The sequence below is a fragment of the Psammomys obesus genome, unplaced genomic scaffold (assembly GCF_907164565.1).
Source record: "Psammomys obesus unplaced genomic scaffold, mPsaObe1.curated_primary_1811, whole genome shotgun sequence".
NCBI lineage: Eukaryota > Metazoa > Chordata > Mammalia > Rodentia > Muridae > Psammomys > Psammomys obesus.
Genome location: NW_026596149.1, coordinates 15,561,929 through 15,577,319, shown reverse-complemented (window position 1 = coordinate 15,577,319; position 15,391 = coordinate 15,561,929). Strand labels below are relative to the sequence as shown.

The following is a 15,391-nucleotide window of genomic DNA, read 5'->3' as shown; positions in this document are numbered from 1 at the left end:
GCCACACCTCCTAATGCTTCTCAAGTAGTGCCACTGCCTGGTGACTAAGCATTTAAATATATAAACCTAGGGTGGGGGTGGGGAGCAATCTTATTCAAGCCACCACAAATACTGTATTTATATATAGAAGGAAAAACTTGCCATAATTGTTTTTTAGAAAGAAGCCATTGTTTCACACTTTAACAATGCCCTCTAGTGCTCAGCTTTGACATTAACCAATGAACCAAGTATCTGTTGACCACCTGAAATGAACTTTGTAGTTTGAGGGATGAAAGGAAATAACAGGAGATAATTGCTAATACATGACTGTAACCCTGCATTTTGGAGGCTGAGACAAGATGATCACAAGTTCAAGGACAGCCTAGGTTAAAAAGTTAGATCCTGTTTCCAAAAACAACAATGACACAAGTCATCCTTCTTTTCATCATTTTGTTTTCATTTTCTTTGTATATTTTCTAGTGGAAAATGACCCTCACTTCATCATTTACCTGCCAAAAAGCCAAAAGAATATTTGTTTCAATATTGACTCAGAACCTGGAAAAATTCTTAGCTTGGTGTCTGATCCAGAATCAGGTAACAAAAGCAGATTACATTTGAATTAGCTAATTGCATGATGGCCACGCTTCCCTATGATGACCTGGGATTCCTTTTTTTCCTCACCTCACTAGATATCCCATAGTATTAAAAGTTTTATAACTAGTGAGAAATCAAATTATATATATTAAGCATTTCAAGCAATTATAAATTAAAATATATATTCTGAGAATGAGCTAGCTGATGTTATTTTAATAATTTCATAAAAATGTCAACTGTAAAGTGAGATTTTATAAAGAGAATTACTTGTATTATAAAAATTATTTTCTCAACAAGTCAAATTTTATAAATACAATCTGTAGTCGCCATATACTGGGCACAAGAGAGAAAGCATGTTTTCCTTTACAGGGATTTTAGTCAATGGTCAGCTTATTGGTGCCAAAAAGGAAGAGAATGGAAAACTAAGAACCTACTTTGGAAAACTGGGATTTTATTTCCTAAAGGAAGACATGAAAATAGAAATCAGCACAGAGGCCATCACCCTGAGCCATGGTTCTTCTACATCTCGATTGTCTTGGTCTGACACGGCTCATCTTGGGAAAGAGAGGCAAGTGTTCCACCTTCATTCTCATCTGCCCTTGGAACATGGCTGCAGAAGTAAGCCCAGACTCAGCGTCAGAGAGCATACGGTCATCATTTTAAATATAAGAAAGCTGAGGTTCAGGGAAGGGGCTCTCACCCACGGTGCCATCCCTGGTACGAGGAACTGCTTTCAAAGCTCACTGTGTCTCACTGACAAGCCTGAGCACATGGCGTAGAGTAAGCACTCAATACATGTAAGCAGATCCAGCCATTGAAATCTATAGCTGACTACATCAGAGAGTACGCTCAAAGCAGCGTGGTTGCATGTTTTGCTAGAGCAACTTCCCAGTTAGGACATGGTCGCTGCTTGCTTTGGACATGCAATTTCCCATAGTACTGACATGGTGACAGTCTCACTGGAGGAGTGGAGAGTTTCTATCAGGGCTGAGAATGACTTGCTTTTACAAAATGTCTGTTCTGGGGCTGGCAAGATGGCTCAGTGTGTAAAGACACTTGCTGCCAAGACTGATTGTCTGAGTTCAATCTCAGGACCCACATAGTGTAGAGACAGGACAAAGCCTTGCAAGTTGTCCTCTTTTCAACTGCACACCGTGCATACACATGGGCACAGACACACAGGCAAACACACACACACACACACACACACACACACACACACACACACACACAGAAATAATTTAACATTTAATGAAATGTTCTGGAATCATCTAGAAACTAGTTCTATGTTAACTTTCACATAGGCTACTCATCTCCGTGAAGAAAGAAACATCTGTGACTCTCACCCTGGATAAAGAGCTGTTCTTTTCCGTTCTGCTGCACCGTGTGTGGAAGAAACATCCGGTTAATGTGGACTTCCTGGGGATCTACGCGCCCCCCACAGACAAGTTCTCACCCAGGGCACATGGACTGTTAGGTAAAGCATTTCCACCATTGCGTGAGGTGACTGGGATGACTGTGGTTAGAAGCTGGGAAGGTGGCAGGTAAGGCTGCGAGAGCAAAGGGCCCAACACGGCAGGCACACTGCGAAATGTAATCGCCAAGGCCATCTGCCCAGTGACCCTAATGTTGCAAGTTAAGGCAAGGAAAAAAGCAGGTTAGGATTTAGGCTAGGACTTTTTTCTGTGACTGAAGAGAGGAGACCTGGTTTAGGGGTCTGCGGTGAGTAGACTCAATAATATGCAGGCGTTTTAAGAAGGGTTGTCTAAAACAATCAGTGGGCAGGTCCTAAGATGCCCTTGTATAAAATGTACTCATGCTGCTTGGAGCATGCTCTCAGATGAAAGCATGTGATATCTCAAACCACCCTATTCCTCTGCTCTGAACTACGCTCTCCAATGCCTACTTTGCAATTTACTGATGGTCTACAAGACTAGCACCTAGAATCCCCCAATAAGGGGATTCTAGAGGGAAGACCAAAATGTCACTTGAACCCAATGACAGGCCTTGGATTCCATGTAAATTAATGTCTATGTTTTGTGTCATTAGGACAGTTCATGCATGAGCCAACAATCCATATCTTCAATGAGAGACCAGGAAAAGAGCCGGGAAAACCAGAGGCAAGCATGGAAGTGAAAGGACATAAGTTAAATGTCACCAGGTAGGCCTTGGATGCATAAGAAAAGCCACTTGAAACACTGTCAAATTCAACTCATTGACAACAGACAATACACATCGCCAATACAATATCGGCCAAAGGACACTTCAGATAGCCCAGATGAAATGCAAGCAGTGAACCTGTGTGTGTGTATGTGCACACGTCGTGAACTGGCAAGATGAATTAATCTAGTGCTCTCATCTGCATGGTAGAGCCCGACAGTCAGAAACTGAATAACTGGAAACACTGACCAAAGGAAAAGATCATAAAATAGCCAGTAGGCACAGTTCCAGAGAAGGCCTGTATATTTTTGTACAAGGGCTTCTTGAAAGTGAATATACTGAGTGTATTTTGGGGTAGTTTTTCTTAAATGTATCACATCCATATGCTTTGATTTCAAAGCGGGGATTTAGCATTCTGAGTGTACATTATAAATCTTTGACCTTCAGCTCCCTCCTTCTTGTTTGGCTGTCTACCTCATGATTAATTTGACATCATTTTGAAGCATTTTTGCCTTTTCAATATTTTATAAAGCAGTTACATTTCCTCATTAGAAATAACAGTACAGAAATGCCATCATCTTCCACATAATTAAAATGCAACTTCACAGTGATAATTCAATCACAAAATTATGTATGATGCGCGCCATGACAAAAAGACATAAAACTAGAATGGTGGATTCTAAGTATAGCACCCAAATGGTATTGGCTTACCAGACAGAAAACAACGACTTGTTAATAGACATGGTAGTCATGGAGAAATGGTGAGACCCACCTAGCAATTGTCTTACATCATAGGCAGTTTCATAACAGATCATTTTTCAATGACAAACGGCAAACATTGAGCCTTTTCACCTATGGAAACCCCTGTGACATTTCTGAGGAGTAAATGAAACCAAGTGGACACCACTCCATTCTTTTATGGCTCACTGGTGGCACTGTGCCGTATGTATTTTTGAAATATTATCTCCTTCATCCTCCAAGGGGAAGAGTTGAATTTGCTCATAAACTGCTGGTACCACCCTTAAATAAAACATATCCACAAACTGAGGAGATGCCTCTGTCTTCAGGTAGAACAGTTAGTCCACAGTGCTGAGCTTTTCACTAGTCCTTTGCTACTGTTGCCTTGCTGGAAGAAGGCCAACTTACAGGACTGTCTTAACTGAGGGTATACTGGTTACTCTGTGTTGAGGCATTGACCCCCAGACACTGACACCTCTTTTAACTTGGGTGGGGGGTGTTCAGGGTAGGAAGAAAGGCACAAAGAACAGGGAAACAGCTGTCCTGTTTCCAGCTGTGCCTTCTTACTGTGTCTTTTTCCTTAACCATATACACCATTTTCCTTTCAGAGGCCTACAGAAGGACTATAGGACCGATACAGTGTTCGGAACAGATGTCCCCTGCTGGTTTGTGCACAATAGTGGGAAAGGTTTCATCGACGGACATTACAAGGATTACTTCCTGCCTCACCTCTACAGCTTTCTCAAATGGCCTTAAAGGTTTATGTCTTTGGAAATTGTGTGTGTACATTTTCTCCCATGACACTCTTGGTGATTATTCCTGTTTCAGCAATTCAAAACAAGCCCAGGTATTAGAGAGGCCTAAAAGGCCTGCTAACCTACCTGAAGGAAATAAACTTTCCAGAGAAGTCTCAGGAGTTTGTTTTCAGATGGTGTGTATTAATCAAGGTGACACTCAGGTCGTGGTTGATGAGTGAACCTGCCACTGAGGCCAAGCCCAGGACCTGGGTGTTTACTGTGAAAGTCCATTTACTGTTTAATGTCACCGCAGCACTGAGGAGTAGCACTTGCTCTTATGACACAGGAGGGTCATTTCTGAGACTCTGGGTGAACACTGACATAAATAGGGAACATTGCTTCTTCACGTGACCAAACTTAGTGTTTCAACATTCCTCAAAAAGTAACTTTATCAGTAACTGTTCATATGTAATAACTCCTGAGACCAAAAACATAGGCTGATTTTTTTTTTTCCACTTAAATGACCAATCAGCCTTGGATGTCAAACAAGGAAAACAGCTAAATGGGCAGTTGGAAAAGAGCAGCTTTCCCCTAAAGCCTGTTCGTTCTTTGGAGGATCCCATGGACAAATGACAATTTGCTATTTAGTTATATACTATATGAACAACTGAGATTTCAGATGACTGACATACCTACTATTTGTGAGACATATTGACTACTGTATGTTCTCACGTTCACAAGCTTGGGCCAAGTAGCAATCACACGATTACCATTAAACCAATTAAATGTGCGCTTTGTCTTAAATGAATGGAAGCCTTCTTTGATTAAAACAAGTCTTAGTTGAGATTATAGCTCAGTCAGAAATTTGTTTCAAAGTTTAAAGTGGGGGGGGCGGAGCCAAGATGGCGACTAGCACACACAGTTTCCGAGCTGTGGAAGAGATAAAGTGCTGAGTTGATGAGTGGAAGAACTTCTGAAGCCAGGGAAACAACGGAGAGACTTTCTAAACAACAGGGAACATCGCAGGAGGTGAAAACCTTGGTCTCGGGTCACCCAGGGACTTGTTTGGGGAAGGTGAGAAACGATCCTTTGATCTTGCCGAGAGGCACTCCCCTCCCCCAGACCTCCCTCCTCCTCGGCACAGCAGACTTGCCTTTCTCAGCGCAGACCTAACTGCCTGGGGCCTGCAGCCACTGAGGCGGAGCCCCAAGCCCTTTATCAGCAAAGGCCAGCAGTACTGTGTCTTGGAGCCCCAGATTCGCGCGGCGGCTGCACCATCCTCCCAGGGCCCGAGTCTGCTAGACGCCATACTAGCTCCGCAGGAGCGCCATCACTGACAGTACGGCCCGCCCAATCCCACAGTGACAGAGAATACGCTATATACTCACCAAAACCAGACAGAAACGCCATACAAGCTAGACACACCAGGCGCTGGGCCTCCCAAGCTTGGAGAGCACAGTGAAGAGACCCCAGGACTTCCCAGAAAGCATCTGGACTAGCAACCCAGTCTCCAGTTACAGCGGGACTTTCTAACCTGGCGGCGGAGCAGCACTGAGCTGGCGGGGCACATCAGCCCTCCAGTTTAAGACTAACCAGGGCCAAACCAGAGAACAGAAAGGCTGGTTACCCCGATTCCCACTGACGTGACCACCCTGAAATCTCCAGTTGCAGCAAGACCTCATAACCTGGCAGTGACAACAGCACGGAACTGACGGAGCACATCAAAGAAGCAGGGCCAAACCAGAGAGCAGAGAGCCCAGATACCCCGTTCTCTGCCAAGTGACCTGCCTGTAAGTGAGTGAACCCTTGAGAATCTGCAGCTCCACTGATCCTGGGTCCTGCTAAAACAGAAGCCAGGCATCGAACCCCCTCCCACCCATATACCCACTTTGGGAAACAGAGGGGCACTTGGAACATTGAAGTTCCTGCTCTGTGGGTCTAATTGAGGAGTTAAGGCAGTTAATGCCAGAAATCGCGCTGCGATCATCACTAGCGCCTGCGACATATACATTGCAGAGCCCCTCCCACACACTCAAGGGTTCAACATTAGCCATCACTCTGTCCCTTGAGACACACGCCCACGCCCACTTACACACACACACACACACATATACACACACACGCACGCTTGCATTTGCCTCTGTTTGCGCCTGCGTACTGTCCTCCCACAGGTACAGCTAGTCCTCAGCACACGCTAAGGACACGGGACCTCTCTCAACTTCCTGAAGAATTCTCCAGACTCGAGAGAGAGACAGTACCAGTCTGATCGGCAGAATCCAAAAACAAACAGGGAAGGTCTCAGATAAGCCAATGGCCAGGGGTAGGCGAAAGAACACTTCCAACATAAATCAGGACATCATGACTTCACCAGCAAACCCCAAAATCGATGGATACTCCAATTCATCAGAAGCACAGGAAAATGACCTTAAGGCCATGCTTGCTCAATTATTTGAGGCTCATAAGGAGGAAATGAACAAATCTTTCAAAGAGTTGGCCAGTCAATTGGAGGTAAAGAAAGAAGAAATAGACAAAACCCTTAAAGAAACACACGCAAACATAGCCAAACAAATAGAGGCACAAGTAGAGAAAAAAATAGTGGCATACAAAAAGGAAATGAACAAAGAAATAGAGTCCATCGTAGAGAGACAGGAATCCAAATTCAAACACATAAAAGAAATGGTGCAAGGCATGAAAACAGAATTAGAATCAATAAAGAAAACACAAAATGAGAAAACTCTTGAGCTGGAGAACTTGGAGAAAAGATCAGGAACCACAAAAGTAAGCATCACCAACAGAATACAAGAGATGGAAGAGAGAATCTCTGGAGCTGAAGACACACTTGCAGAAATTGATACTTCTCTCAAAGAAAAAGTAAAATCAGAAAAATTCCAATCACAAAATATCCAAGAAATCAAGGATGCTATGAAAAGACAAAATCTAAGAATAGGAATTGATGAAAAAGAAGACTCCAGGCTCCAAGGTCCAGAAAATATTTTCAAGAAAATCATAGAAGAAAATTTTCCCAACTTAAAGAAAGAGATGTCCATAAATATACAAGAGGCCTACAGAACACCAAATAGACTAGACCAGAAAAGAAACACATCACGTCACATCATAGTCAAAACACTAAATCTACAGAACAAAGAAAAGATATTAAAAGCAGCAAGGGAAAAAGGCCAAGTAACATATGAAGGTAGACCTATCAGAATCACACCAGACTTCTCATCAGAAACTATGAAAGCCAGAAGGGCCTGGGCAAGCATCATGGAGACTCTAAGAGATCACAAATGTCAACCCAGACTACTATACCCTGCAAAGCTTTCAATCAACATAGATGGAGAAAACAAAATATTCCATGACAAAACTAAATTTACGCAATATCTATACAGCAAATCAACCCTACAGAAGATACTAGAAGAAAAACTCCAATCCAATGAAAACGAATTCACCCAAGAAAACAGGGCATACAGATAATATCCCAACAAAAAGGAAAAGAAAACAAGCAATGAAACAAGGTAAGATCATCGACTCCATTACAAAAGGAACTAACATGCATTGGTCAATATTATCTATCAATATTAATGGACTCAACTCACCAATAAAAAGACACAGGCTAACAGAATGGTTACGGAAACAAGACCCAACATTCTGTTGCATCCAAGAAACACCTATGCAACAAAGATAAACACTACCTCAGAGTAAAGGGCTGGAAAAATGTTTTTCAAGCAAATGGTTCCAGAAAACAAGCTGGAGTAGCCATCCTAATATCTAATAAAATAGACTTTCATCCGAAGTTAATCAAAAAAGATAAGGAGGGCCACTATATTCTCATCAAAGGAAAAATCCAACAAGAGGACATCACAATTTTGAATATCTATGCCCCAAATACAAGAGCACCTACATTCGTAAATGAAACAATATTAAAGCTTAAATCATACATTGATCCTAATACCTTAATAGTGGGAGACTTCAACACCCCACTCTCATCAAGGGATAGATCAACCAGACAGACACCAAATAGGGAAATAAAAGCACTCACAGAATCCCTAAATCAAATGGACCTAATAGACGTCTACAGATCTTTTCACCCAAACTCAAAAGAGTACACCTTCTTTTCAGCACCACATGGAACCTTCTCCAAAATAGACCATATAGTTGGTCACAAAGCAAGCCTCAACAGATACAAAAGGATTGAAATAATCCCTTGTATCCTATCTGACCACCATGGACTAAAGCTGGACATCAACAACAACAGAAACAACAAAAAGCCGACACGCACATGGAAACTGAACAACTTACTACTCAATGACAGCTGGGTCAAGGAAGAAATAAAGAAAGAAATTAAAGACTTTCTAGAATTCAATGAAAATGAAGGCACAACATACCCAAATTTATGGGACACATTGAAAGCAGTGCTCAGAGGAAAATTTATAGCACTAAGTGCCTACAAGAAGAAATCCGTAACATCACATACAAACAACTTAATGGCCCAACTGAAAAACCTAGAAAAAAAAAGAAGCAGATACACCCAAGAGGAGCAGAAGGCTGGAAATAATCAAAGTAAGGGCAGAAATCAATCAATTAGAAACAAATAAAATTATCCAAAGAATCAATGAAACAAAAAGCTGGTTCTTTGAGAAAATCAACAAGATAGACAAACCCTTAGCCAAACTAACTAAAAAGCAGAGAGAAACCATACAAATCAGCAAAATCAGAAAGGAAAATGGGGACATAACTACAGACACTGAGGAAATCCAAACGATTATTAGGTCATACTACAAAAGCCTATATGCCACAAAATTTGAAAATCTAAATGAAATGGATAACTTTCTTGACAGATTCCATCTACCAAAATTAAGTCAAGATCAGGTAGAAAGACTGAATAGCCCTATATCTCCCAAGGAAATTGAAGCAGTCATTAACAGTCTCCCCTCCAAAAAAAGCCCTGGACCAGATGGCTTCAGCGCAGAATTCTACAAGACCTTCAAAGAAGTACTAACACCAATTCTCTTCAAACTATTCCACAAAATAGAAATAGAAGGAACACTACCAAACTCATTCTATGAAGCCATAGTCACTTTGATACCTAAACCACACAAAGATCCAACAAAAAAAAACTTCAGACCTATCTCTCTTATGAACATTGATGCAAAAATACTCAATAAAATACTTGCAAACCGAATCCAAGAACACATCAAAGATATCATCCACCATGACCAAGTAGGCTTCATCCCAGGAATGCAAGGGTGGTTCAGCATACGGAAATCCATCAATGTAATCCACCACATAAACAAAATGAAGGAGAAAAACCACATGATCATCTCCTTAGATGCTGAAAAAGCATTTGACAAAGTCCAACACCCATTTATGTTTAAAGTCTTGGAGAGATCAGGGATACAAGGCACATACCTAAAGATAGTAAAGGCAATATACAGCAAGCCTATAGCCAACATCAAACTCAATGGAGAGAAACTTAAATCAATCCCACTGAAATCAGGGACAAGACAAGGCTGCCCACTCTCTCCATATCTCTTTAACATTGTACTTGAAGTCCTAGCCAGAGCAATAAGACAACTAAAGGAGATCAAGGGGATAAAAATCGGAAAGGAAGAGGTCAAAGTGTCACTATTTGCAGATGATATGATAGTATACATGAGCGACCCCAAAGATTCAACCAGAGAACTTCTTCAGCTGATTAACACCTTCAGCAAAGTGGCAGGATACAAAATCAACTCAAAAAAATCAGAAGCCCTCTTGTATACCAAAGACAAAAAGGCTGAGAAAGAAATTAGGGAAACAACACCCTTCACAATAGCCACTAATAACATAAAGTACCTTGGTGTGACTCTAACCAAGCAAGTGAAAGACCTGTTTGAGAAAAACTTCAAGTCTTTGAAGAAAGAAATTGAAGAAGATCTCAGAAGATGGAAAGATCTCCCATGCTCATGGATTGGTAGGATTAACATTGTGAAAATGGCCATCCTGCCAAAAGCAATCTACAGATTCAATGCAATTCCCATCAAAATACCAACTCAATTCTTTACAGACCTTGAAAAAAAGATTCTCAGCTTCATATGGAGAAACAAAACACCCAGAATCTCCAAAACGATCCTTTACAACAACAGATCATCTGGAGGTATCTCCATTCCCGATCTCAAGCTGTACTACAGGGCAATAGTAATAAAAACTGCATGGTATTGGCATAGAAACAGAAAGGAGGATCAATGGAATCGCATAGAAGACCCAGAAATAAACCCACACACCTATGAATACTCAATATTTGACAAAGAAGCCAAATCCATTCAATGGAAAAAAGACAGCATCTTCAACAAATGGTGCTGGACCAACTGGATGTCTACATGCAGAAAAATGAAAATAGATCCATATTTATCACCCTGCACAAAACTACAGTCCAAGTGGATCAAGGACCTCAACATAAAACCAGATACTCTAAATCAGTTGGAAAAAAAAGTGGGAAACAGCCTAGAACTCGTTGGCACAGGAGACAACTTCCTGAACAGAACACCAACAGCACAGGCTCTAAGAGCAACAATCAATAAATGGGACCTCATGAAACTGAAAAGCTTCTGTAAAGCAAAAGACACTGTCATCAAAACAAATAGACAGCCTACAGATTGGGAAAGAATCTTCACCAACCCTTTATCTGACAGAGGGCTAATATCCAGTATATATAAAGAACTAAAGAAGCAGAAAAGCAACAAACCAAGTAATCCACTTAAAAAATGGGGAACAGAGCTAAACAGAGAATTCTCGAAAGAGGAACATCGAATGGCAGAGAAACACTTAAAGAAATGCTCAACCTCATTAGCCGTTAGGGAAATGCAAATCAAAACGACCCTGAGATTTCACCTTACACCCATCAGAATGGCCAAGAAGAAAAACTCAAGTGATAGCACATGCTGGAGAGGTTGTGGAGAAAAGGGAACCCTCCTCCATTGCTGGTGGGAATGTAAACTGGTTCAACCACTTTGGAAGTCAATCTGGCGCTTTCTCAGACAACTAGGAGTAGTGCTACCTCAAGACCCAGCTATACCACTCCTAGGTATATACCCAAAATTTGCTCAAGTACACAACAAGGACATTTGTTCAACCATGTTCGTATTAGCTTTATTTGTAATAGCCAGAACTTGGAAACAACCCAGATGTCCATCAACGGAGGAATGGATACAGAAATTGTGGTATTTTTACACAATGGAATACTACTCGGCATTCAAAAAGGAGGAAATCATGAAATTTGCAGGCAAGTGGTGGGATCTAGAAAAGATCATTCTGAGTGAAGTATCCCAGAAGGAGAAAGACAAACTTGGTATATACTCGCTTATATAGACCTACAAGATATGATAAACATAATGAAATCTACACACCTAAAGAAGATAATCAAGAAAGTGGACACAGGCGAAGGTGATTAATCCTCATTTAGAAAGACAAATGGGATGTGCATTGAACTTATGACAGGAGTCTACCACAAAAGGCATCTGAAAGACTCTACCTAGCAGTGTTTCAAAGCAGACACTAAGACTCATAACCAAACCCTCGGCAGAGTGCAGGGAATTATATGAAAGAAGGGAAGTTAGTATGATATGGAAAGGATAGGAGCTCTACAAGGACCAAATATATCCGGGCACAGGGTCTTTTCTGAGACTGACATTCAACCAAGGACCATCTATGGATATAACCTAGAACTTCTGCTCGGATGTGGCCCGTGGTAGCTCAGTAACCAAGTAGTTTTCCAAAGTAAGGGGAACACGGACTATTTCTAACAGGATCTCAAGGGCAGGCTGTTTGACCCCCCCTCCCCCAGGGGAGGAGCAGTCTGTTAGGCCACAGAGGAGGACTTTGCAGCCAGCCCTGAAGATACCTGATAAAACAGGGTCAGATGAAAGGGGAGGAGGTCCTCCCCTATCAGTGGACTTGGAAAGGGGCAGGGAGGAGACCAGGGAGGGAGTGTGGGGTTGGGGAGGGAATGAGGGAGCGGGATACAGCTGGGACACAGAGTTAACAAAATGTAACTAAAAAGAAAAATAATAATAATAATAATAAAAAAAGTCTATATGCCACAAAATTTGAAAATCTAAATGAAATGGACAATTTTCTTGATCGATTTGACTCACCAAAGCTGAATCAGGACCAGGTAAATCAATTAAATAGTCCTATATCCCCCAAAGAAATAGAAGCAGTCATCAAAAAAAAAAAAAAAAAAACAAAGTTTAAAGTGATTGTAAAGCCAGGTGTGGTGGTGCACGCCTATTATCCCAGCAACGGGGAGGCAGAGGCAGGCGGGTCTCTGTGAGTTCGAGGCCAGCCTGGTCTACAGAGAGTTTCAGGAGAGCCAGGGCCACACAGAGAAACCCTGTCTTGAAAAACCTAACTAAGTAAATAAATGTCTGTAAACTAAGTAGTTTCCGTTGGGATAAAAAATGTAAATGTAAGGGGCTGGAGAGCTGGCTCAGCAGTGAAGAGCATTTTCTGCTTTGGCAGAGGAGGGCCCAACTTCAGTTCGCAGAACCTATTATGTCACTTCACAATCATCTGTAACTCCAGTTCTGGGACCCAATGCAAAGGCCTGTATACATGTGGTACTCATACAAATACTTACACACAAACACACACAACATAAACAGTAAAAACTGTAAAGGGGGAAAAAAGCCCTAAATGAAGAGAATGAAGTAGTATCTTGTTATACATACATACATACATATATTTTAAAATTGTAACCTGATTATGTGGCTCTCAAGCATGAACTTTGTAATATCATGACTCAATGGTAATGGAAAATAATAAAAAAAAATGTATGTTATTACAACCTATGGGCCACCAATTAGGCACCCTTAGATCTGATTTGTGTTCCAGGACAGTTTTTTCTCCAGTACGGCTCACAGAAACCAAAGGTTGGACACACAAGAAACTGATTTTTACATGTATGTATGTATGTATGTTTGCCTGCATAGACATCTGTACAGCAAGTCATCTATTTTATGTGTGTGGTGTCTGGCCTGCATGGTTATCTGTATGGCATGTCATGCAGTGCTCATGAAGACCTGAAGAGGGCACTGGATCTGGAACTGGTGTTACAGAGGTGTGAGCCACCATGTGGGTGCTGGGAATAAAACATGAATTTCTGAAAGAACAGCTGAGCATCTTGACAGACTCTAAAGGATTTTTTTAATAAAACAAAGTGACACCTTTTCCCTAGTCTTATTCTAGCAAAAGAGAAGTGACTCCAATGATTCATTAGAATCAAGGTCAAGCTTGCCTGACTAGATGCTAATGTGCTTTAAGAATTTGCTATTTTTTCCAAATTGTCTTATATGAAACACTTTACAACAGTGTTCTTTAATGGTGATAAAAATCTATTAAGGAAGTATTATGAAGTAAAAAGGAACAAAGAAAAAAATGACAGTTCTGACACTTAAAAACCATTATATTTTATTACAAATTTACCCAAACACCTATCCAGTAGCATTTAAATATATATATATATATATTTTTAATACAAAATAAATCCCCTAACACAGTAGAGTTACACAGTGCCTTGGCTGACATCAATTTGATGCTTTACAATTTCAATGTGTTTTTGTAACAAATTTTCAAAGTCAAGCAAGTTTAGATATGTCTTCATATTGAATACCTTCAAGTCTGCGTCCTTTCAAAGGTCCAGTTTCAATGACTATAGTGGCCGAAAAAGTCTTCTCATTGATGGATTCTAGGGTGCCTTCATTTCCTCTGTAGCCACCGTTTAAAACTAGAACTCTTTTCCCTGGTGCTGGAATGACTGTCTCTAAGTGAGTCTGGTCTAGTTTTAGCCTGTCTCCAGAGTCAATCATCTTTACCACAGCTGTATATCTGTCAATCACTTCCTTAACGACGCCCTTTTTCTTGTGATATTTCTCTCCAAGTTTCTTTGTTATAATTTTCACAATGATTCTGGGCTGTAACCAGGAGTCTGTTCGTGCAGCTCTTTTCTTTTCCTCTTCAATCTCCATGATTTCGTCTAGTGCAGACTTCTTCTTCTTTGCAGACTGAGCCGAGCTCTGTGAAGATTCTTTTCGCTTCATTGATGCTGTGCTTCCCAGTGTCTTCAGTGCACTTGGTCCCAGAGAACTTGACTTAGACGTTGTAGCTCCTGCTGAGCTACCTGTTCCTTTATTCAGATTAAACGCAACTTTTTCTTCATCATTCTCTCGGCTTAACTCTGTAAAGACAGGCGCCTCCTGCTCCTTCCCCTCCAGACCTCTTCTCACCTGTTCCTCAATGAATTTGGCAGTTTTTTCTTCATCGTCAAGATCTTGCTTCTTCTTTTTTTCTAATTCCAGTTGCCGGCGAATAGTTTCTGGGTCTCTGTCTATGTACTGTATATACCAGCCTTTTGGTGTCTCATCCACTTTACACAATCCTTAAAATCAAACAAAAATAAAAAAATTAAAAAACAACAGCATGACTTTGTATACAGACAAAGTAAACTACACACAGTATGTATTCCATCTCTGCACATTTTCTCACTCAGTAACTATAACCCAGTCTCATCAAACACAGAGCTCTGAACATGGGGAGCTTTCCCTTCCATGTTTACATGGCTACACTGAGGTTACAGCTCAACAAGAGACACGCAAGGAAGCACTTTAGGAATGAGTGTTCAGCTACACCAGAAACCTTCCTGACCTGCTAACTGACACTAAAGTTACATACTAAATAAGCACGATACTGACACCAAGTTTCACCTCTTTTCCTAATTTGTCATCATATAAGGACTAGAAATGAGAAAAGAAAGAAGCAAACTTGAGCAATCACCTCAAGACAGAATATGAAACATTTCCTAAAGGAGGAATATAGAGCTGAGTGGTGGTGGCTCATTCTGTAAACCTAACACTTGAGAGGCCGAAGCAGGAGGATATCCATGAGTTCCAGCCCAACCTGGGATACACATTTTGTTCTACAGTAACCTGGAGTACAGTGTGAGCTGCTGACTCAACAAATGAAGGAAGGAAAAAAAGGAAGGGAGGAAGGAAGGAGGAATGAATATGGAGAGAAGAAAAAGAAAGAAAAGACTGCTAAAAACGTTTTCAAATATTTTTATTTGTGTGTTGCACACGTGTGTGTGGTATACATATGTGTACCTGTGCGGTGCACATGTGCATATGTGGTGGTATACGTTTGTGTGTACA

General features: G+C 41.1%; 2 protein-coding genes across 2 annotated transcripts in view; one reads left to right on the top strand and one right to left on the bottom strand.

The window, feature by feature from the left end:
- Itih2 (inter-alpha-trypsin inhibitor heavy chain 2) overlaps positions 1–4,384 on the top strand; it is a 37,096-nt gene extending 32,712 nt beyond the window's left edge. The window contains exons 17-21 of the mRNA XM_055593819.1: positions 460–573; positions 943–1,141; positions 1,878–2,050; positions 2,623–2,734; positions 4,080–4,384. Of these exons, the coding sequence (XP_055449794.1) occupies positions 460–573; positions 943–1,141; positions 1,878–2,050; positions 2,623–2,734; positions 4,080–4,227 (746 nt within the window). The 3' untranslated portion in view covers positions 4,228–4,384. The remainder of the gene's footprint in view (positions 1–459; positions 574–942; positions 1,142–1,877; positions 2,051–2,622; positions 2,735–4,079) is intronic.
- Positions 4,385–13,635: 9,251 nt separating this feature from the next.
- The window catches only part of Kin (Kin17 DNA and RNA binding protein), a 15,528-nt gene continuing 13,772 nt past the window's right edge, over positions 13,636–15,391 (bottom strand). Inside the window, exon 5 of the mRNA XM_055593692.1 lies at positions 13,636–14,622. Within this exon, the coding sequence (XP_055449667.1) occupies positions 13,823–14,622 (800 nt within the window). The 3' untranslated portion in view covers positions 13,636–13,822. The remainder of the gene's footprint in view (positions 14,623–15,391) is intronic.